This window comes from Sturnus vulgaris, chromosome 3, assembly GCF_052056855.1.
Source record: "Sturnus vulgaris isolate bStuVul1 chromosome 3, bStuVul1.hap1, whole genome shotgun sequence".
Taxonomy (NCBI): Eukaryota; Metazoa; Chordata; class Aves; order Passeriformes; family Sturnidae; genus Sturnus; species Sturnus vulgaris.
Genome location: NC_142245.1, coordinates 10426132 through 10447217, shown reverse-complemented (window position 1 = coordinate 10447217; position 21086 = coordinate 10426132). Strand labels below are relative to the sequence as shown.

Sequence of the window (21086 nt, the reverse complement as noted above, 5' to 3'; positions counted from 1 at the left end):
TTCAAGTCGCTGTTCTCTGTTCTGGAGCCTCTGCTTATTTTTCCATTGATACCACACTTAAGGGCTTGACTCTGTGAGCCCTAAGCCAGAGCTTAGAATCACACAGAGCTGGGCCCTAACATCAGGAGCTTGTGTAGCTGTTAAAGAAGACCCTCTGGCTGACTTTTTTTGTCTGTTCTGATGGCCTTCAGAAAACGAGTAGATCCTGTACAGCTGGAAGTACTGTCATTGCTGTTGGAGTTTTGAAAGGTCTCTATTTGCAAATGCATGAGTGATGAAAGTAAAAAGCGTAACAGGAGAATCCCTGTTGTATTCATAACTTTCCTAAGCTGCAGGTGCATAAATATAAACACTTGAGATGTGATGATCTCCGTTCTGTGCTCTTCATTACAGTCTAAACTGAAACTGAAGTGAAAAAAGTCTGTAACATAATTGAGAATTTCATTTTTGCTACTGTTGTTTTCTCTCATTCATGTTCTTTTTAAGTTCACAAATTCAGATTTGCTTTTGGTGAAGCACTTAATAAACATCTTTGTAATACTGATTTGTGGATAGCTATTTGAGATTTAGCTGAAAACTATGCATAAATTACCTTACAATACCTTGGAAAATGGCCTGTTTAAAGAATCTCACTTTTCTATGATCACTGTCAATACACTTTTCATGATAAAGATTGTTATTATACCAAAGTGACTATACTGAAAGGCTGTCAGGAAAAAAATGTGTTTTCCTTTGAAGTATCCTTGTGTTTGTTATGATGCAGGATTTTTGTCATAAATGGGTCAATTACATAGAATGACTAAAAAGAACAGAAATAAATGAGCTAACCTTAGAAAAAAGACTTCATAATGTGTGAGAAAAGCCTCTGGAGCTGGGTTATATCTGTGGATATGCTGAGCATTTGTGTAACCATTCGTGAGTGTTGCCACTGGTCTCAGAGGCTGCAGGGCTCTCTCCTCTCCTCTCCTCTCCTCTCCTCTCCTCTCCTCTCCTCTCCTCTCCTCTCCTCTCCTCTCCTCTCCTCTCCTCTCCTCTCCTCTCCTCTCCTCTCCTCTCCTCTCCTCTCCTCTCCTCTCCTCTCCTCTCCTCTCCTCTCCTCTCCTCTCCTCTCCTCTCCTCTCCTCTCCTCTCCTCTCCTCTCCTCTCCTCTCCTCTCCTCTCCTCTCCTCTCCTCTCCTCTCCTCTCCTCTCCTCTCCTCTCCTCTCCTCTCCTCTCCTCTCCTCTCCTCTCCTCTCCTCTCCTCTCCTCTCCTCTCCTCTCCTCTCCTCTCCTCTCCTCTCCTCTCCTCTCCTCTCCTCGTTGTTTCCATACACTCAAATGTCCTACAGCAGCATAAAACTCCCCTGTGTTTTTTACAGTTTTCTGATTTTTCTACTCTTGGAATCCATCACTCTCATAAAACTCCAGTTACAGCTGCATTTGCTTACTGTGTGGATTTCTTTTATGGCTCTTCCAAATCTCTATTGCATTTTACAAAACCTGCAACATATAGTCCCATGTTCATTCTTGTTCTTATTTTTGCCCTGTGGGTGATGTTGCTTACTTATCCAATGCTGTCAGACCCTGAATAGCTTTGCTTTATTTCTTTCTTTCTTACATTGTTGTGTTTTGTCTGATATCTAACCTAAAATTCCTTGTCATTTATGATGAAAACTTGCAAAATGCAAACAGTATACTGAGAGGATTAGAATTGATGTGAAGGATTAATGCAGAGGTAAGGAATCTCCCTGCAAGATATTTGGATCAAATCCAGCCTGCACAAGTTACCACAAGTTGTAGTGGGCAGAGAGAATGTACATTTTCATTGGTTTGAGGTACTTTTGTGTATAATCACTCAAATATTGAGAAGCTTCTGTTGTAGGCAGGTTGGTATGATTTTGGGGTTGAATCACTACAGTGCTTTATTTCAGGATGTTCATCGAAGTGCACTTTAGAATTGGTGCCTGAGCATTCATGGGAAAGGCACTTGGAGCTGATAAGAAATTAATGTGCAATGTAGAAATGTCTGTGTGCGTGTCCAGTTAGGAAGGGGGAAACAGTGCCAGGACTTCTGTCCTCTCAACTGTCACAGCTTAGCACACAAATTTGTTTATTATCCTTTTTTGGGAATTGAACTACTTCATTCCCAACCTTTTTGAAAATAGTTAAAAACATAGTGAGGCATTATGTTCTGCTCATATATTCTTCGTAGAAAATTTAAACAGAGCGAAAATCCTCAAAGACCACATGTAAGGTTATTGTCTGTAGACTTTCACTTACATCCAGCAATGCTGGCTGGAGAAATGCTTCTTATGAGTAGCTGGAAACAGACTAGCTCAGAAACTTTCTGTCTGGGAGTGACAAGGCTGGACAGAAGAGTGGTGTGAGTTCCTTAAAGTAAATTTGCAGGTGAGAAAGTCATCTGAAGTTTCTTGTATTAATCCCTCATGCTCCCCCAACAGTAGTTCTAAATAGTAAACTTTATACTATCAGCAAATATTGGGATAGCTTCAAATAAAATATTCCAGGGCATAGAGCTCAAGGATTAAACCCTCTTGCAGGCTACTTGTAGACCAGCCTATGATGCTGGGATCTTTGTTGGTTCAAGTATTTGATATTAAAAAAAAGAAAAAAAGAAAACCCAAACAAAAACCCCAAACAACCCCCCCAAAAAACCACAACAACAACAACAACAACAAAAAACCAAAACCAAAACCAAACCAAACAAAAAAAAAACCCAAAAACCAAAAAACAAAGACAAAAAACCCAACAACAACAACAAACGGAGCTTGAAAGTAATCAGGATCTCTGTTCATATACTTTACATTTAATGTGTTGTAATTTCCTGTCATGTTTTTTGCAGATTTGTAACCCTCATTGTTATAAGATTAAGGTAGGCTACAGAGACACATACCTGAATTTTCCTTGAAAAATCAGTGAGTGCAGTCAAGACTCCTCCATTTCACTGACTGAAGGATCAGACCCAACTTTTGTATTTCGTGGTAATGCTCAAGTAGACTTTAGTGGCTTTTCCTCTGCATTGTAATTTCTTTGCAGCATAATCAAAAGCTCTTTAGAACATTGCTACATGGATTAATATAGAAAGTGCTTGTGATACTTTTATACACAGGGAGTTTAATACTAGGATGCAAGAACAAATTGATTGCAGACAATCCTGTGCTTGAGTACCCAGGAGTGAAAGGAATGATTACAATTACCTCTGGGATTTCTTCTCAGATGTGGTTCCTGAAAACACCCACACCCACAAAGTATTGGGCACAACAGAGTATTGCTTCCTTCTGATGTGGAAAAACATATTTTACTTCAGGAGGTGGGAGGGTAGAGGGGGAGAGGAAACTCAAGAGACATTAATGTTTAATGTTTTTAATTTTGTAAAATGAACAACAAAAAGGATATGGTTTGTGAGTGCTGCTGAGATTGTTTAAACTGTGGCAGCTTGCTGTCAGATGAGATGCTAAAAGCCAGAAAGGAAGAAACTGAGGGACAAACTGAGTAAACTGCAGGTATGTCACCTTTGGCACCCTGATCTGATGGAAGAGTGAAATAATGGTGAAACAAATTTGGCATGCATTGCTGTGGTTGCCACAAAATGAGTTGCACCACCTTGAATTGTATCAGACAGGACCTTGAACTGCAGCCAGGCTGGTATATTTATCTTCTTTGTAGAAGGTTCTAGCTGTTATAGAGCTCATTCTCCTGGCCAGCCCCTGGCTTAAGGACTACATTATTTGTGCCTTTGCTTCACTTAGGCCTTCCAGATTGCCCTCTTCTGCCCTGACAGAGAAGATACCTGTGACTGAGGGCTTCCAGGCAGACCGTGCAATATCTCTCAGGAACAGGAAGGAATTCTCAGAGGACTTTAACACCTCAGCTGGTGTTAAATGCTGGTAAATGCTGAAGAGAATAATTCAAGTTATACAGGTTAGAGCAGTGTTTGTATATACTTTGCACAAAAGAGCTCAGGAAACACCATTGATTTTCTGTGACAGAGTCTGAAACTTCTGGGTGAGGAAGAGATTGTTTAAAGGGAAAAATTAATTCAGAAAAAAAAATTCAGTCTAGAATCTGACAATGGGTTTGTTTCAATAAAATAAAGATAGGCCTCTGGCATTTTAAAATAGTAAATAGACAATATATCAGTTTATGGTAGTTTACCATGCCATAAAATAAAAGCAAAGTCAGAAGACAAAAATAAGAGTTAATGATCTTAATGAAATTAAACATTTTTTGCCATTTGAAAGTGCAGCATTGCAGCTTTTATTGTGAAGCTGAATTTTGGCAGAAAAAAAATCTGTTTATATTTCTTACTCCTCTTTGAGGCTGACTGATTGCTTTAATTTGTAGTGTGTATTTGCTTAAAGTGCTCCGGTTGGTAGTATCCATCTGGTGTATACAACTCTCAGTGGTCAGGGCATTATAATACTGTGCCTCACTGGAGATTTTCCTGGAAGGGGATGTAGGAGTTGCTCCAGCACAGCTCTGACACCGGTGAGACTGTGGCAAAGGAACAGATGTTACTGTAGGTGAATAATAATCTGCTGTTATGGGGGCGGGAGGGTGAACATACTACAAATGAAAAACAGTGAGCTCATTTAGGTGTGTGCTGGTTTATACTGTGCCTTCATTTGTGCCATCTTTTTTAGGAGACACCTTTGTTGTTTCTGTTCTGTTGGAGCCCAGAACCGATATCAGGTCTCTCTGAGTCATTAAAACCTGCAAGAGACTTGGGAGGAAGGAACCTGTCCAGGTATGACTATTTGCTCTGTGGAGGGGACCAGAGAAGAGCTTTCTGTGGGATGGCAGTCAGTAGCTTGGTGAGCCTCTGATCCGTTTACTCCTCAGAAGCTATGGGAATGGGGAAAATTTAAACTAGTGTGGCTCGGACCATAGTCACTTTTCCATATGGTTCCCCTTTTGCTCTGAGACCTATATCTGGGTCCAGAAGTTGCTGGGACATCCATTCCTGGGGGACAGAATGGTACAGCAAATACTTATCATCCAGGACAAATTAATACAATAATTCATGCTATTCCTCCTGCAAGTGCCCAGGAACATGTGGAGGATAAAGTAATCTTGTATTTGTTTTACAGTGGGCTAAGGATCAAAAGACTCCAAAATGTTGCCTAGAATAATGTAGGGAAAATTTACTGTAAAGGACTAATTTTATATTTTATTTTTATTATCTTTTATCTTATATTCTTTTCGAGGTTATTGACTATTGTTTTTTTTCCCTCCCACAAGCAGCAGAGTCATTACCTGCACAGGGTCATTACCAGTAAAAGCACTGTCTTCAGCTGGGCCAAACCCAGCTTGCAGGAATAAAAACATTTCATTGGTTTTCTCATGTAATTTCTGCTACAACAATATCTCCAGTCACTGTATTTGATGACTGTTGAAGATCTTTCATTTTATTTGGATGATCTAGGTACCCTATATTGACAACTGCTCTCACTGCAGCATTACTGAAGAGCTGCTGTGAATTAGGACAGGCCTTAATCAATAGGTGCATGTTTTTCAAGCAGTGGGAGAATAGCTTAGAAATGGAGTTTTAAAAAATGCAGCATGGTTTTATGAATCAGCTTAGTTCTAACTAGTTTAATTTAGAAAAGAGCCTCTACAGCAAATGAAATTTTGTGGCACCATTCCCAATCGGTCTTACTTTCCGTACAGATTCTGAATTGCAGTGCAGGTCAGAAGGAGACCTGAGCTCCTCAATATGAGGGTGATTCATAATCAACTGCTGCAGTGACAGGCAACTTAGAAGGAAATGATAGAATAGATGAGAAATCTGGAGCTGGGTTTTGGTTTGAAACTGTATGTCAAGTTCCTTTCAAACTATTTTTTAAAGTGAAACAAAAGATGTGATAAAAAGGAACTTGTCAGCAATCATTAAACCTAAAATTAAACCTGCTCTTCAACTCAGTATACAGGCATGTAGTAGCATGTCAGACTGCTGCTCTGCTCTGTGCCAGTAAGCAGGCTGAATACCAAAATGCTTTAATACTTATCCTAATTCTTTGGCCATTTTGCCACTGAAGTTCTTAAGACCTTTACATGCCTAGTCCTGTCAGCCATGTCACCATTCCTGCATCACAAAGTCCAGGTACTGAGCACTGCAAAACTTGCCATGTGGTTACAGCTTCCTCTTCTCAATTAACAGTGGCTGCTTAAAGACTATTCAGAGCATGACCGAAAATAGAGAACAAATTTTAAAAAGTCCAGTTTATTGCCAGACTCTTTTCTTTTTGAACTGACAGCTCTGAAGGGAAGAAAAAACTGGTGTAGACAGTGAAAGCCTAAAGCAGCAGTTCTGTTCGAAGTGTGTGACAGATTGAAGAAGTCAGGAGCTGAGTGACATCAGAGCTCTCCAGGAAAAAGATCTTTCCCAGGCTGAAGAAACTGGCTCCATATCTCTTGTGCTTGCCTGCAGACATGAGGCTTGTCAGTCCAGATAGCTCTGATTTAGGTAAACACTTTTGTTCCCTTGCTTTGGAAGGGGCATTGCCTTTCCTGAACGACAATCGATTCGTGAAATGCTTTCAAACCTGTAGATCTCCCACAAAGGATCCTGCAAGCAGTCCTAATCTGTCTGCTCTGGTTTCCCTTCTTGCAATAACCTATTCAGATCTCCAGAATAAATCTCATAAATACAGAACTGGGTTAAGTAACAAATACTCTCTGTTGATTTCACAAGTCTCCTGTTGTTGTTTTAGCCTAATCATGCTGTTTTGATGGGTTTACCTTGGCCTCTGTTGTGTTTCCATTGTGGCCAGCTAAGCTTGCTTTGCTTTCCAGTGATGTTGTCCTATATTTAGTGTTTTGACTTTACATGACCCTGACACTGTGTAGGGGGAGGAGGAGGAAAAATTGTATTGCTGATGGCTAATCCTATGCATTGCTCAGAGACTTCATCCACTCTAGCAACCTTTTTTCATGGTAATATTTTTTGTTAGCAATAAAAGGATTAATTCTAGAAATCAAGCTCTTTGATTATAAGCATAATAAATATCTTAGACAAATTGCTATCCTTTTAAGAATATTAGTAAATTAAGACCTTTGCTCTTTTTGGCTGGGTTTGAGGCTGCTGGTACATGTATTAATACCATCTGCACTGTGTGCTAATACAACTCCTTGTTGTCTGGTCTTCCTGGGAATGCATTATATAGATTGCAGCTGGTTCAGGATGCAGCTGCCAGGGTCATGACTCACACTAAGATTAATCATTACACCTGGGTTAGCTTCATTTCTTCAACTACCCATTACATTTAGCAGAGATTATGAGATGTTACTTTTAACTTACAAGGTTTGAACTAACACCTACTCACCTCAGCAACTATAGTGTGTTTCTCTTGGTAAATCTCCTAGAGAAGTAGAGTCTTTTGAGATGCTGTACTTTTAGCTTGAGGAGCAAAACCTTTAGTGTTCTGTGTATGAAGAGGCATATGGTGAGATTCTCAAATCTTTGGGTTCACTCCTCTGATGGGGACTTATTTTCTGCCTCGTGTATACTCTCAATGCAGAACTTCTTGCTGGAGGAAAGTGTGACAAAGAGGAGGACGAAAAATTCACCACCACTCCTTTCATAACTAACATTGCAATTTACCTAGTTCTCTGGATTTAGTGCCAAGTGTTTTGAGTTATAGCCATCCAAAGAAATGCAGTTTCCTCTAAAGGGAAAAGCCAATGTGAGTGTACCACTTTAAATGCAACTAAGAGCGTGCAACAATATGACACTTCCCAACAGAAGCCTACAACATAAATTCAGCTAACAGAAATGAACAGGAGTCTAACTCGACTACATTCCCTGAAGCTGAGTCTCTGAGATCTTCTCAAGCATAAAGGGGAAAAAAGCCCCATGTACAGAAGACATTTGAAGGACAATTGACTAAATGTGCCAATGGTATTCCACATCAGAGCTATAAATAGGAAACTTGAGGCTACCTTTTTTATGTACATATGGTTTAGGTTTCTGCCCCTAGGGTTGTGGCCAAAAGCTATTGTTGTTAAAGAAAACCTGATTGTTTGTGTATGGGGTAGAAAAGAAGAAAGAAATTATTTAAATTATTTTATATGCTGCAGTTACTTTATAATGTTGTACAGGCTTTACCCCACCAAGCTGCTCAGCCCTGAGTGCAATGAGAAAAAATACCTGTATCAGAGAGCTAGAGGGTGTGATAGCTACTGAGTGAGAAAACACCCTTGTTTAGGGGGAGAAACAAATTTTCGGAAGTTTCATTTGGCAGAGTATGAAGGAATAGGTCTTGTTTCTCTGATGAAAGTTCTGCTTTGTAATGGGCACCACAGCTAGAAGTTACTTATGCGTCATTTTTTGGGAGAAGGTCAAACTTCCTAAAAAGTGTCTTGTAGAAATGGACTGGCTTGATCTCACATTGAAATTAAGCACTTAGCTGAGGGGCTTAAGCCAGGAATCTGTTTGCTTCTGGAAACTTATTCTGTCAATTAGAGAGACCCTCCCTCCGAGGGCAGCTGTGCCAGCAGGTATGTTCAGCTGTACTCTGAAGGTGTCTGTTCCTCATCACCGACTCCAAGATTTAGAAAAGAAGCACCTCAGGCTGGTGGCTAAGGCTGAGCCAGAGGAGTCCAGCTTGCAGTATAAATATAGTTTAGACCTAGGAAATTCCTGCAGAGCAAAATAAAACCTGTATAGAGTTATCCTAATTAAGCACTTGGAAACTTCCAGGTCTAATCTGGCAATCTGAAGGCAGCTGCAGTGGGAGGCATGTAAGAAGGAGAAGAGAAACACTTTTCTCCTCTAAGTGGACACATCACATGTGCTTCATACCACAAGAGGAAACTTCTAGAAAGGCATGTTTGAGAGATCCTCATGCAAAATCTAAGAAGAGCCCTTTCAGTTCACCAGGAGAGCTCTCAGGGCTCACCTATGGGTTCCTCAGATGGGTAGAGCTGCAGGAGCCATTCAGGCTTCAGGTTAAGTTCCAAGACCTGAGAAAGAAATATTGTGCCTGAGATCTTGTCTGGTCAGGGGCTGGTCTTTATATCCTACTTTGAGGTCAACTAAATTCCTCTGTTGAGCTGAGGAAAGAGCACCTTCAGGAGGTGAGTGTGTGATGGAGCTCTGCTCCCATATGATTTCCCAATTATTTGCTGGCAGTTGAGGGATACCCGTTGAGAGAAAAGGTTCAAAAGAGTGCTACCAGCCTGCTTGTTGGAGATGGGTGTTGTCTTCCCTGAGTTTTGCAATTCAAGGTATAGTAGCTATGGGGGTAGACTCAGTGACTCAAGGGTCCTTTCTACATCCTATATCCTATTATCTTAAATTACATTTTTGTGGGCTTTTTTTTTAAGGTCTCAAAATGATTTTGTTGTGCATGCCTAACATTTAGTCATACATTTTTTTTATCAGAATTTTGTAGTAAGTAGCTCCAGTAAGAGCTACAGAGTTCTTTGAAGTGACAACTTTAGAAATGCTAAACACTCCTTCATGGAATGCATACGATTTTTTTTTTTCCAAATTCAGTTCTCCCTTTGATTTCAGTCCTTCTGGTGCCCAGTAATTCCCGAGTCTCCCGCTGCTCTGACCCCTGTGTTTTATGCAGTGATGTAAAAGAATCTTTTTGCTTTCAAAGTAAAACTGTCCGCATAGGGATACTAAACACATGTGTACAGAATTATTTCCCAGTGTTTACCTTCAGCTCAAACCTTCATTTAGTGGAAGATACTTTACTTGAACCTCTTTTTCCTGAAGAAACAGTAGTGTAGGTTCATACCAGTTGTTTTAGAAACAGATATATGTATGTATGTATAGAAGGCTTAAAAAGGGATTGTGTGCAGTTGTTAATTTCCACAAAAAAGCACATTAAGTGTCAAATCTAAGCAGAGAGGTGAGGAGCAATGCTCAGTAGCTTACCCTGGTGCCTAAGGAACGTGCCCAGGAGGCTGGACTGCAACTCCATTATCTGTCAGCAGATTTCCATGAAATGAACCTTATTTTATTCTAGGTTCCTCTGAGATCTGCCTGTAAGCCTGAAATTTATGGGAGGTGAATTTTTCTGGGGTGAATTGCAAACCTCTGGACCTGAAAATTGTGTTGGTTATAACTCTGGCTACTTCAATACATTTGAAGCTCCATGTTGCCTTTTTATAGCAGAGGGAGATCCTTTTCTCTTTGACTGCATGCTACTTTTAGATGTTATTTACCATCTTGCTGTTGTGTTGTCATAAATTAATAAAGCAACAACTTTGCATGCAGCCAAGAAGATGTGCACTTTGGATTCTTTTATGTGATCACTTTGGAGTGGGAAGAAAGAATTATGTTTATTACATGATGTTTCTTTAAATCCCTTAGGATTAACATTTTCAGCTCAGTCCCCACCAGATCTCTTTGTAGGTCACTTATGTGTGATACCTTGGTTGCACCCATGACTTGGAGATGTCTGTATTCAAGTGACCTAAATTGCATTGAGAGAGAGGAAAGGGGGGAGGGAAGAATTGGGGGGTTGTGGGAACAAAGTCTGTCTGAAAATCTGAAGAAATGCAGTTCTCCTTCCTGGAGAAATTAATTCAGAACAAGACTGGTTTAAGGAATTTCAAAATATGAAAGGATAGAATAATTTAGGAAGGAAATGCTGTTATATAGCAGCTCAGAATGTGGACAAAAATGGAAATGCAATTAGGGGTATGGTTACAAAATATGGACGCAAAAGAGGCTTTGCAGTGAGATGTCTGGCACTGTATGATCCAGAAAATGAACTCAAATTAGCCGCATTCATATAAAGTTTATATGAGAGTGAAGGAATCTTCTGGAAGTGATGGCCCCATTAGCAAAGTGATATGCCTTTATTAACGTTATACAGCTGCAATAATCTTAATGGAGCAATCTAGTGTTCTTCCCAAAGGAAGATCTTATCTGATATATTAATTGTCTTGCTAGTAGTTATTAGTTCATCTGATCTTGGATAAGTGCACGAGCTGAAAATTCTGAAGCTGCAGATAGGGAGTGGGTTTAATGCAGGATGTTAGTAACTGTGCTCTAAGCAAGATCGACTTGTGCCTTGATATGTTTCCATCTGGCTTGACTACTGGCTGTGCAAATACTTCATTTACATTGTAGCCTGAATTAATCACCTGTTACTAGCGTGCAAAGCAAATGCTGTCTTCTTTCAGATGCTGACAAGTGGCATTTAAATGTACCACTGGCAGATACATGAGAAATTAGGCTGCCGAGCACATCTCTGATGATTCCTCTGGCTGGAAAGTGAGGTAATGATTAACGGAGAGAGTGAAGTTGGAACAGTTGTGTAAAGCTCCCTCTTTGAACCTTGAGGAGGTGCTAATACTGACTGCAGTAATAGGATGTTTTTATCTGACCTGTAAAGTCTTGCCATGGTTTTTTGTTGGTTTTGGTTTTGTTTATTTTTAAACAGAAATGAGCATAGAGGGAATAGGGATTCTTACTTCCCTCATGACACCTGGTTAGAAAACAGAGCAGCACCTGCCACTTCAATTATGTGGAAAACACAAGTGGTTCTGTGTGTTATATAGTGATTTTAAGTGAAGCTTGTGGGGAAAAAAAATCTGAGATACTTTGTCGATGCAAGATGGCACCTGGAAATACTAGAGTGGTTTCTTTCTGGTGTGGAGATACTCCTGTCTCCAATGCAGCCTGTCTCCAATGGAGTGGTTTTGAGGAGGAGTCCTCCTGTACCTGTGCATAATCTGTGGTCAAGACATCCTGGAGGAGTGAATGGAAGATGTTCACATATTGTGTGTTGATAGATGAGCAGTCTTGGTGTGATTTACTTCTGTTACCAGGGTAAAGAGAGGCACCTTTAGGGATGAGAGGTGTAGGACTGCAGGCTCTGAATCCCTTCCTTCTCACTGAGGTGGATATTTGTGTTTTGAATTTTGATTTCTTGTCCCCAGCCCCGCCATCCTCCAGCAAGGTATTTGGATACCCATAGCAGAGGACAGAATACTACTCAGTCTATACTCTGGAGTATAGCTGCTGCAACTCCTGGTGGGGAACTGAATGCATGGCTATGCCCTAAAGCAAAGTGTATAATGCTTAGAGAACAGAGTGAGATTTTTTTTCTTTGCTGCTGGAATAAATTATCATGTTGGAGTGCCATGGTTTGGATATATCCCTAGATGGGCATCACCAGTAATGTGCATTTAGTAAATAACATTATTAAGTTGAAAAGATGTCTCTTGCAAATTTTATAGGTTTGGAACAGAAGGAAAATAACAGCGTTCAAAGACTTCTAATACATTTTTTTCTCAATATTAACCCCAACAACATTTTCTTCTCTGCATCTTACAGCATGATTTTTTTAAGTCATATAATGCTGCTTTTTAGCTGTATGGGCCCATTAATTTTTTAACCAAGCCTAATATGCAGCACACATGAGGAGAAAAAAAATGAAAGAGAGAAAAACTTTCCACTCCTAACATTCATTTATGTTTGTCAGCAAAGAATGCTAGTTTTGGCATTTATTTATGTGTGTGACATGATACTGTAGATCCATGTACAATATTCAATGTGAACATAAGGTGCTCTCAAGCTTTATTTATGACCTCCTGCATCCAGTTGTAAACCTCAAGAAATTTCTGTTGAGCCAAAACAGGAGGTGAGATCCAAGGCAATAGATCCAAACCTAAGGGACCTGTGGAACAGGGGTAAAAACCTCTTCTTTTCTCAGCAGACTTAGACTGTAGTACTTGTGCTGCAGAGTTGAAGAACGAGTGAAACTAGGAAGTTAAACTTGAGAGACTGTTCCAGAGTGAAGGCTGTCTAGGGCTTACAGCTCTGTAATGCTACTTGTACTGCAGGAATTATTAGCAGTGGAGGAAACCATTTTTGGGTTCAGGACTTTATTCTTTTGCCCACATGAAGACAGAAGAAATTGGTAGTCTGCATAATAATAGTACGTTTCTTTGGATGCACACAAAATGTTAAAGTTTATGCAAAATATATTTATATTCTTCCTCAGTGCTGTGAGGGGAGAAGATATAATCATTAGTGTATAAAGTAAAAAAAAAAGAAATTTCTTTAAGTGTTGGAAGAAATGACAAGAAGGAAGTTGTGCTGTTAATCCCCATCCACTAGGTTGCCATGAGTAAGATTTGTACAGAAGCTGGCTTAGGTCCAGGCTGCAGCAGAGTTAAGCACCTATCCCTGCACACACACAAACACTTGTTAAAGAAGCAATGTTGTTGGCACAAATAGTTGAAAAGTTTTATTACTTTTACTTATATTGCGTGCAAATGCTTTTTTTTCCATTTTATTCACAGAATTGGGTATCCTGTGACAAAAGGGGTCATGTAACTTACTTCACTTGGCAGCAAAATTGCATTCATCTTTTGAGCTTCCAAACTGTGTTTCATTTTTGCTCTGGAAGTGTATATTGGTTATTTTCTCCTGGTTTTCTTTAATGAGCTAGCCTTTATCCAGTTTTTTAAATCTTTACAATGACGAACTAGAGCAACTCATGCAGAAGAGTTAAAGGCAAGAAGTCGTGGAAAATTTTAAACTATCACATTTCTGCAAAGTAGCCTTTTTTGAAACTTGTACTGCCATTCTCTAAAGAAAAAGCAGTTAAGTTATTTAAGAGGTTTCAGATTGGCTGGCTGATCAATATGAAGTACTAATAATTCTATATTAGCAAAGACCTATACACTCAGGCCTTATTACCATGATGTTCATTTATTGATACTTACATTTGATCAAAGAAATTATTTTGACGTTATTTTTGATGAATGTTGTTCATATATGCTATATGGCTTGATCTTGCAAACCTTTACTCATGAGGGTAGTCAGTTGTCTTCAAAGATTTTCAGGAATGGCCCATATGCAATACAACCTTGATTATCCAAATGTCAGGGGAGACATTGAATAAGTTCATATAATCGACATTTTTGAATAATGAGGAAATTTCCAGTGCAATTAATAGATGTCAGGGGACATGACCATCTTTCAGACGACAGGGAATTTTCAGAAAATTTAGATTTTGATAGCCGAGTTCCTAATAGATGTGCTATTGAGAGCCTGAAATGGCAGAACTCTTGAAATGTGCCTATATATTCCTTAATAGCCCTTTCTGTGGAATCAGCCAGAGTTCTATTTACTGTGGTATTGGCGTTGAGGGTCAAACAGTCACAAGTGTTTAGCTTAATATTGCAGTAAGTCTGCTATTAAGAGTCAGGTTCCAGGAACACAGTGTTAAATCAATATTGGAATTGTCAGAAGTAAAATGTTATTTAGAAATACATCAGTGTCAATTTAGGAATATGGTTTTAAGAAAACAATAATCCCATAAAATCATGAAAGTAAATAAAGTTAAAGGGAGGAACCTCCTCGAGGTAATGAAAGAAGAGAAATCCGGTCTCTTTTGTGGGAATGTGGAAATACCCAAGGGAGATTCAGTGTATGTCAGAATGACTGTCTTTAAACTTGGAGCTGGTCATGTGTAGATAATCCAAAGCCAAAACTCCTGGGTTGTGACTCCTGTCCATCCCTGTGCAGACCAACAGAAGGTGCTGCGGTGGGAGGCCCTAATTTCCTTCCTCCCCAGATGGCTGCATGGGAGCACCCAGGGATGCATATGGCTCTGCTGGCCCCTGAGCAGGGAGCACCGGTGGTGGTTCTGCCTGCCTATCCTCAGGTCGGCACTGCCAGTGCCTTAGCCGTGTGTCTGTAACAGCTCCAGTATGGGCTTGCTGGCTTCTCGACTGCCAGCAAGCAGCAGAGGCAGAATGATGACAATCACAACTGATAGTATGCTGGGGGTGTTTGGCATTCTGTCCTGAGTCAAAATACTAATGTTTGTAGGAAGCTGAAACTGATGCATCAATTTATTTTGGCACAGAGATGAGCAATAGCTTGTTTCCTAGGAAACATGGGGCTGTGCATATACAGCTCTGAATGTGCACCCTAATGTTTTCCTTCGTGGTGATAAAGTAGAAAGTTTGTCTGGTGAGATCTACTATGCTTAAAGCAGAATGGAAAATAAATTTGGAAAGTTGCACTATTTAAAAAGAAGATAGCAGCAATACTGCCAAAGTCATGAGGAAAAGGCAGAAATAATTCAAGAAAATAAAGGAAGTGTCCTTTCTGTCTATCGAATCTAGGAATCTGGAGATTTTTATAGTTGCAGAGCCATCTGTTAAATTTCATTTATTGTGCATCTTTACTACATCACCATCATCTGCTCATTAATCTGCCTTTTTTAGGTTTACTTCTGAAATTCTGAACCTCTGAGCATCTGTCAAATAGCTGCCATTGGTTTTGAAACAGTCATATGGTATAGTCTAGAGGTTTTTATTGTCAGTCATTTTGCATTGTGTCAATATTACTCAGCAAAAACTTAGCAGTTCATAAGAAGCTCATATCAAGCTTGTCAGTAAACCACTGCCACCACACCCTGACTCTTTGTGTTTCTCACTAGAAAAGTAAATAAAACATAATTATTGGCAATGTATGCTGTGTCTCAAGACGTGGCTTGGACGGCATGGCAGCATTTGGTCCCCTTCTGACTGGAGCAGTGCTCTTGGGTGGTGATTACCAAAAACCCTGAGGATTATGATCACAGATCATTCACCCCAGCAGGAGCCTTACCATTCTGGATGTTCGATCAGACCTGGTCATTCTGTTGTGACCTGAACACACATTGCTGAGATGAGCAGAGGGAAAATAAAAAAAAACATTAATTTCAATCAATGCATAGAGTTCTGCAAAAACACATCCTTCAGAGGTGGTGAAATGATTCATTCTTCCTGCTCATTGTTAACAGAAAGAAAAAATAAGGCAACTCATCTACCTGAAATGCAGAACCCCCTGGCATCTGTGTCTGGGTGCATCTCAGACTAATCCATACCTTTCCCAATTGTCTGTTATCATAGCAGCAGGCAATATGATGTCTCACCTGAAAAGGCACTTGGAATTAAAATTCTTGCTTTCTGGCCCCTTTGGAGGTGAGGCAATCCATGAAGCCCCAGGAGCCAAATGAGCAGCGGCTGCCTCTGTGAGTAAATGCTGCTGGAAATAGGTATTAGCAGGTCTGAGAGACTGGAGTTGTCTCCTGCCAGATGGCTGCCAGGATGTCACTACCCTGTGTGCAGCTTATGGATGCCTTTGTCATTCCTTCCCTGAGGTTTCCTGATGTATTTTTTTAGGCATTGATTTAATTTTGCCTTTTTTAGGTAAATCTTGGTAGCAGTGGATGATTCAACTCAAGAATTGTTTTCTTTAGGGACTAATCATTTCGCCTTGTTCTATGCTCCTAATTTTAGAGGTTAATCTCTGCAGACTTCTGCTGGGGAAGGCTGAAGCTTCCATTCTGAAACCTCCTGTGAAAGGACTAACCCTAGGCATTTGGAATCACACTCGGTCTGAATCTTTCTCTCTCGATTATGTACGGGACTAAAGAGACTGTATTTCTAATTTAGGCAGTTACAGATGAGGTACCACAAGATGGATGAGGTGATCTAATAGCCTGCTGATATTTCCTGGCCCTGTGTTCCTGCTGTTTCTCTTGCTTCAGCTTGGGTGCTTGTGCTAAAATTGCAGGAAACTATCCCAGCAAAGCAAATGGAACCAAGGAAGCCCGAGCCCTCTTACTAGGATGAATGGGGGGGCAGAAAGAGGCTTGCCCCATAGAGTGGGAACACTCAGCTGTAACCATGATCCTTGATAGCCACCTTCTATCCTTTAACTGAGGGGAAAAGCCACATTCCATTTTTGCTGTGACTTTCCTCAGTCCTTTTAATGGCAGCAGCAGTGACAGGGAGTGTTGGGATTCTCACACTGCAGAGGCCTCTAACTGTGCTGACTGATAGGGTCCAAAAGTATGAGCCAGCAACGCTCCTGAGCTAGGAACAGGGATTCCCTCTTGTGGAATCGCATTGGAGTTACTGAAAGAAACAGACAAAAATGTTTAATTACACTTATGTTGCAGCAGACTCCTGACCTCTGAAATGTCTTTCAGTGTGGGACATTGTTCTGGTTTAGGGCAAATGTTGGGAGGAAACTTCTGAAGTGGTCTTTTCTAGAAAGCAAATTTAACTGGCCCCTCCCCTAACTGGTTTGAGAGGTAAATCTCCTTTGAGAAAAGTGGAAAAAACTCTTTATTTGAAAAGTACTCACAAACATGAAAAAGTTTGATTATATTAAACAATGGAACTTCTCGTTGCTCTGAAGAGATGGCAAATTCAGAAAGTCCTTTCCGTGGGGTGTAGCTCAGCCTGCTCAGTCTCAGTCTCTTATCAGTCCCTCCTGCTGGAAAATGCCATGTCCCGGCCCCGGTGGGCCACAGGCATGAGCTCCCGGTGGTTTTCTGGGTTTTCAGTCCAGAGCAGGGCTGATCAGTTCCAAGAAAAAGAAAAGCCACAGTCTTTTCGGGGAACTTCTCTGCCTCAGCTAGCTAAAATCTAACTAAAAGCAAAGAGCTCTCTCCCTGCTGCAGACAGCACAGTCCATGAGAGAGAATGCGGGGGAGCAAGTGCAGTTTCTGCAGATGAACTGTGCACTTCTTCTCCCCCTTCGCTCTCAGAACCAGACTTAAAGGTGCAGAACTTAATTCTGGGCTAAACAGACGAATGGGGATACAAGTCAGCATCATAAAGTCCCCCAGGACAGACATACAATTAGATGTGCTGTTTGTCTGAGAGGAAGGAAAAGAGTCTTGTCTATCAAAAGATATGCTCATATAATCATCTTGACAGTAGATGCTGTCATTTACAATCCAGTAGTAATTAGCTCTAAGATGTACTTTTTGCCTGATATTTAGGAATTAAACCTCTGCAGCAAAAAGAATAGAGCTTCTGTTCCAATCTGGCATCTCCCTCCATTAACAATAAATAATAGTGAAACAGGTGGAAAATTAGGATCTTCTTCTCTGACCAGAAAATATCTTATTTTGGACGGAAACTTGCATATTTTTTCATAGAGCTGTTCTGACTTGTTAGTTTCTACATCTTGGATTGGAAGTGGCTGGCAGGATGCGGGAACTGAGACCTGAGCAATTGTCAAAATGTCTGGAGTGGAGCCTCCAAGCAACAGTGCTGTAGTGTTTTCCATGCCTATTTGTAATGAATGAATTGGATGAACAGACTATGAGGAAAAATATATTTGGAATGGGACAGTGAGTGATGAAATTATGGCCTCGGCCTTGAAGTCTGAAATAAGAATTTTACATGGGGCCAGAAATCAAAAGTCTGAATTTTGTATTTAACAGTTCAGACTTTATTTGAAGTCAATGGTTTTTAGAGGTCGTTATCTTTTGTGATCAAATTAGTGCGCATTTGTACAGCTTGGCAGGGAATGAGATGTGCTATGGATTACTTCTGGGCTGTGCTGCTGGATTTTGACAAATCCATCCAGTCCCATACTGAGGAATGTGTGGACAAGGTTCAGATTTTTGCTGATGGAAATGGAAACCTCTTGCTTTACTGAGTTCAATTTGTTTTCACATGTGGTGTGTTGTCTATCTGGTATGTCTGTTTTATTTATAGCTATATAAATATAATTCTGAAAAAAGCTAGTTGGCAATTTTCACATCAATATTGTGTTTTCAACAGAAAATGGCTTATTAGTCAGCAGAGGCTGCTGGCAAAGCTTTATCATTTGGATCTAAAAATATTTGGTTTTAATGAAGCATTGGGAGATGAAGACTTGGAATTGTGGTTTTGCTTTTGTTCCCGTAAAATCATGAAGAACTTGATGCATCTGTTAACAAATCGTTTATTGTTAAAAAACATTTTGAGTGAAAGTATATCACAGCTGGCTCAGGCATTATGTATGCATTATGTATGTGTTGTATTTTGTCTGCTGAGACCACTGAAAAGAAGTTCTTTGTGCATAGTAAGGAAAACTAGATTTGCAAAGGTGGGCGTTTGTTGTTGTGTTTTTGGTTTTTTTGTTGTCTAGAGATTAAAAAAAAAACCCCACCCTCATAAATTTGCCAATATTTTCATTAGATCTGACAGCTTTTCTTTGTGACTCCAAATTCCAAATGGTGTTCCCTGTTTGTTTAGAGAAAGCGGGGGGCTCACTTCACAGTGTTTGTTCTGAGGCTGGGGCATTGACAGGCAGGCATTTTTCCACATTTTTTTTTATTATCAACTAGAACGAGCAGTTTAATAACTAGGATTAAACCATCAGATCATGACAGAGCAACATTAGCTGCAGGAACCAAGTTGGAAAGGATTCCAGATGTGATTAGATGAATACCTGCCCCTTAGGGGAAATAGTTAAGTGGGCCTCTGTTTTTATTGGTAAGGTAAATGTTTCTTGGGCCATTCTAGGCAAGTATCCCAGGTCTGTATTTTCCCAAAGATGTTGCAAATCTCTACTGCCAAAGAATGTACTGTATTCTAAACCTGAGCCAAAACTGTCTCTCTGATGAAAATCAATGGTTTTGCCAGAACACACAAGATTCTGCTATTGCCTTGAATAATTTACATTTTTGTTACGAATGCAAAAGTGTGTTTATGGCATGGCAGTAGATGAATATTTCCTTTGGGGAAGGGGGTAGTGGGGAAAAGTTGTGATCAGAACCTCTGCTGAAGGGAAGAGTTCTCCCTCTGAAATAACAAAACCGTACTGGTTTCAGTGAGATAAAAAAATTACCATGAATTATTATACCTTCCTTTATCCAACATAAGAAAAGAGGTGTTTATGTTTGTCATGACTGAGTTTGTAGTATATTCACCTACGGATAAGTACTCAGGGCTATGTGAGACTATTAAAAATCAGATTCAGGGAAGTGATTTGTGGAATGAGAAAAATACCTGTTTAGAGATCAAAGTGGTCTAAAAAACTTGTTGGAGTGCAAGAGTTCCTTCTGTAAGGAGTGGGAAAATTCTGTCATGCTGTTTTAGCATCAGTGCTGAGAAACAAATTTTTTCTCTGTTGTTAACTACTTTGGGCTATCTCTGCAAAAGTATAAAGTTGCCAAATAAAAATAAAATAAATTGCTGAAAATAAATAAAGTAACAGTGTAAATCTGGCCCTGGAGCACTATAATGTACTTACCCCAAATACTACACTGCAATACTCTTCCAATCTGTGATGGGAGATGTATTGTACAAAAAAGCTTCACAGATCTATCTGTAAAAAGCTCTGCTTTCTGCCCAGTCACTGTATAAAAATGTGAAATTAACTTAAGGCACCAAGTTAATATTGGTGAAGAAATAAAATGTTGAGTGAAAGTATATAATCATCTTAAAACCTTTCTTCCCTTTTCAGTCTTGAATACTCAGAATAATAGTGCAAATAGGTTTAAATATCTACAGCAGAACACAAATATAAAGCTTTGAGAAAGCAATTCTAAATATGACTCTTGAGTCCAGATAAGTCTTCCAGAAATTTTTAAAACCTGTAAATTTGCACACTTTTATTTTATTAAGTATTTGTTCTACTCCACTTAAAATTAAAGGTCATGATGTCCTAGCAGTCTAAGAGACATGGACTACAGTATAAAGGAGGACAAACACTGTTGAAAGTTTTAATAGTTTCAGTTAACCATATATCAGTAAATAACCTTTACTGCTTGCTCTTCTGGCAGTTTGCTGTGTAAAAGACTTAATCTTCATTTCCTTTTCTGTGTGGTATTGAGGAGAGTTTTAGGTGATTGAAGAACCAGTTGGTGAAGCTCATAGTCCACAATATGGGAGTGTATGAAGATGTTCTTCCCTAAGAGAAGTGTATAGTCCTGAAAGAATCAAAGGAATAAATAATGGAAAATTGTGGGATTTATAAGTTTGTCTTACCAGACTGGATTACACTGAAGTTTGTCTCTATTTTTGCAAATTCTGTCTTTATCTATGGTCTGGTACAAAGCTTACTGAAGTCAGTCTTTGTATGAGCCCTGATGGACTTCTGATCAGTGGTCTTAGAAAATTTATTTTGGCATCTTTTATTGACAAATTTGTCTGCCGTGAAATTAAACCAGGCCACAGAATGCACTTTATTTCTGCAAGGGAAATAACCACATTTTTTGAAATTCTCTACCTTCATTTTTTAAATCCTTCACTGCTACATATAGCAGAGTGTCTGGCAGTTGTTCCTAAGAGTAAAGCTCCTCAGGTGTAACACACAGGCTAATCT

The 21086-nt window shown here is 39.7% G+C and overlaps 1 protein-coding gene across 8 annotated transcripts in view; it reads left to right on the top strand.

Annotated features, from left to right (window-relative positions):
* The window catches only part of LOC148224178 (uncharacterized), a 470521-nt gene that overhangs the window by 177310 nt on the left and 272125 nt on the right, over positions 1–21086 (top strand). For 6 of the 8 annotated variants that reach the window (XR_015802136.1, XR_015802134.1, XR_015802137.1 and 3 more), the window contains 2 exons: positions 3751–3888; positions 4645–4748. Coding sequence is in view for 1 of the 8 variants with exons in the window: in XM_088160982.1 (XP_088017108.1) it covers positions 3751–3888; positions 4645–4711 (205 nt within the window). In the remaining 7 variants the exon portion in view is untranslated. Of the gene's footprint in view, positions 1–3750; positions 3889–4644; positions 4749–6258; positions 6983–21086 lie in introns of those variants that run through there. The other 2 variants (XR_015802140.1, XM_088160982.1) reach the window with 1 other exon arrangement.